Source organism: Magnolia sinica, chromosome 4, assembly GCF_029962835.1.
Source record: "Magnolia sinica isolate HGM2019 chromosome 4, MsV1, whole genome shotgun sequence".
NCBI lineage: Eukaryota > Viridiplantae > Streptophyta > Magnoliopsida > Magnoliales > Magnoliaceae > Magnolia > Magnolia sinica.
In genome coordinates, this window is record NC_080576.1 from 20,744,923 (window position 1) to 20,746,606 (window position 1,684).

Sequence of the window (1,684 nt, forward strand, 5' to 3'; positions counted from 1 at the left end):
GATCAAGACATCAATATATACGAAAAGATGGCTAGAAGCTTACCCATCATACTTTTTCCTCTAGGGTCTCCATACCGTAGGTTTCCATATCTGGCCTAATAACCGAATATAGGGACCACGGTTCAAGCGTCCCGCCCCAAACCTATTTACAATGATCACAATTGTAATGGGACTCACTGAATCGCTCAATCTGAATAATGCAACGGTCAGATCTGATGATCATGTGTGGCCCACCTGATAGGAGTCTTACATTCTCCCACTTGGGTTACACTAATCTCTGAAAGAAAACAAAACATTTTATTTTAATTGTGAAAATAATTTTGAAAATTGCATTTGCTTTTGTGAAGTTCCTAATGGTCGCCCTACTGAATTTCAAAATAATACCATTGAATATTTATGAGCAACGCTTGTCAGATCCGGTCCATCAAGACTATTGATATTGAATCGTGGTAGTCAACACAACATTTGTACATTTTGAAGTGCGACGAATCACGGTCACGAATACCAATAGTCTCAATGACATGGATCAAAGATATGGGGTGTGGTATGAAGATTGCACATCTAATGTGATCACACGTGCCTATCTTCAAGTGGTCCATCTGAACATGTCACGAAGACACAAACCAAATTCTTACTTACTTAAAACTGAAAGTGCACACTTAAGGAGAAGCAAGATATAAACTGAATAACAGAATCATCAATGTAAATAAAAGATATCTCTAAAATATCTGTACATAATCGGATCAAAACTGAAAACTCCCACTACTAAAATATATTCTTGGGATCTACAACTCCCATGGACGTCACATGCTCCTTAAAGAGCATAATAGAAAGACCTTTAGTGAGAGGATCCGCTATCATCTGCCTCGTGCCGATGAGTTCTACGACACCTGATGATTCTGAACTCTCTCCTTCATAACAAGATACTTAATGTCAATATGTTTTGACCTTAATGAATGCTTGTTGTTGTTGAAGAAGTTAACTGCAGCTGAACTATCACAATAGATTTTTAATGGTTTCGGGATCATCTGCACAACCCGTAAACTAGAAAAAAAAACTCTGAAGTCAAATCGCCTGACTCGTGGCTTCATGACAAGCTACATACTCTGCTTCCATGGTAGAAGATGCTGGAATCGACTGTTTTACGCTCTTCCATGATACGGCTCCACTACCCATCATGAATACATAGCTCGAGGTAGATTTCTTACTGTCGACACAGCCCGCAAAATCTGCATCTGTATATCCAACCAGCTCCAAATGGTCGGATCTCCTATACGTGAGTGCGAAGTCCTTTGTCCTTTGTAAGTAGCGCAATACTTTGTTAACAGCTATCCAATGGTTCATCCCTGGATTGCTAAGGTACCTACCCAACATTCCAATCACAAAAGCAATATCTGGACGCGTACAGACCTGAGCATACATGATGCTCCCTACTGCTGATGCATATAGAATATCTTTCATCTTGTCCATTTCTAGGTCATTCTTAGGACACTGAAACTAGCCAAACCTGTTACCTTTTACAATAGGTGCTTGGCCAGGAGCACACCCTTACATGTTAAACCTTTCGAGAACCCTATCAATATAGGCCTTTTGCGACAAGCCAAGCAAACCATGTGAGCTGTCTCAACTAATCTGAATGCCGATGATAAATGATGCATCACCAAGATCTTTCATCTCAAAGTTT

General features: G+C 39.9%; 1 protein-coding gene across 1 annotated transcript; it reads right to left on the reverse strand.

Moving 5' to 3' along the window:
- Positions 1-1,065: 1,065 nt before the first annotated feature.
- On the reverse strand, positions 1,066-1,470 carry LOC131244074 (secreted RxLR effector protein 161-like). The gene has a single exon (XM_058243734.1). The coding sequence runs from the start codon at positions 1,468-1,470 to the stop codon at positions 1,066-1,068; it is 405 nt and encodes a 134-aa protein (XP_058099717.1).
- Positions 1,471-1,684: the final 214 nt, after the last annotated feature.

Coding starts and splice junctions, on each gene's coding strand:
- LOC131244074 (XM_058243734.1), bottom strand. CDS start 1,470: ATGGACAAGATGAAAGATATTCTATATGCATCAGCAGTAGGGAGCATC.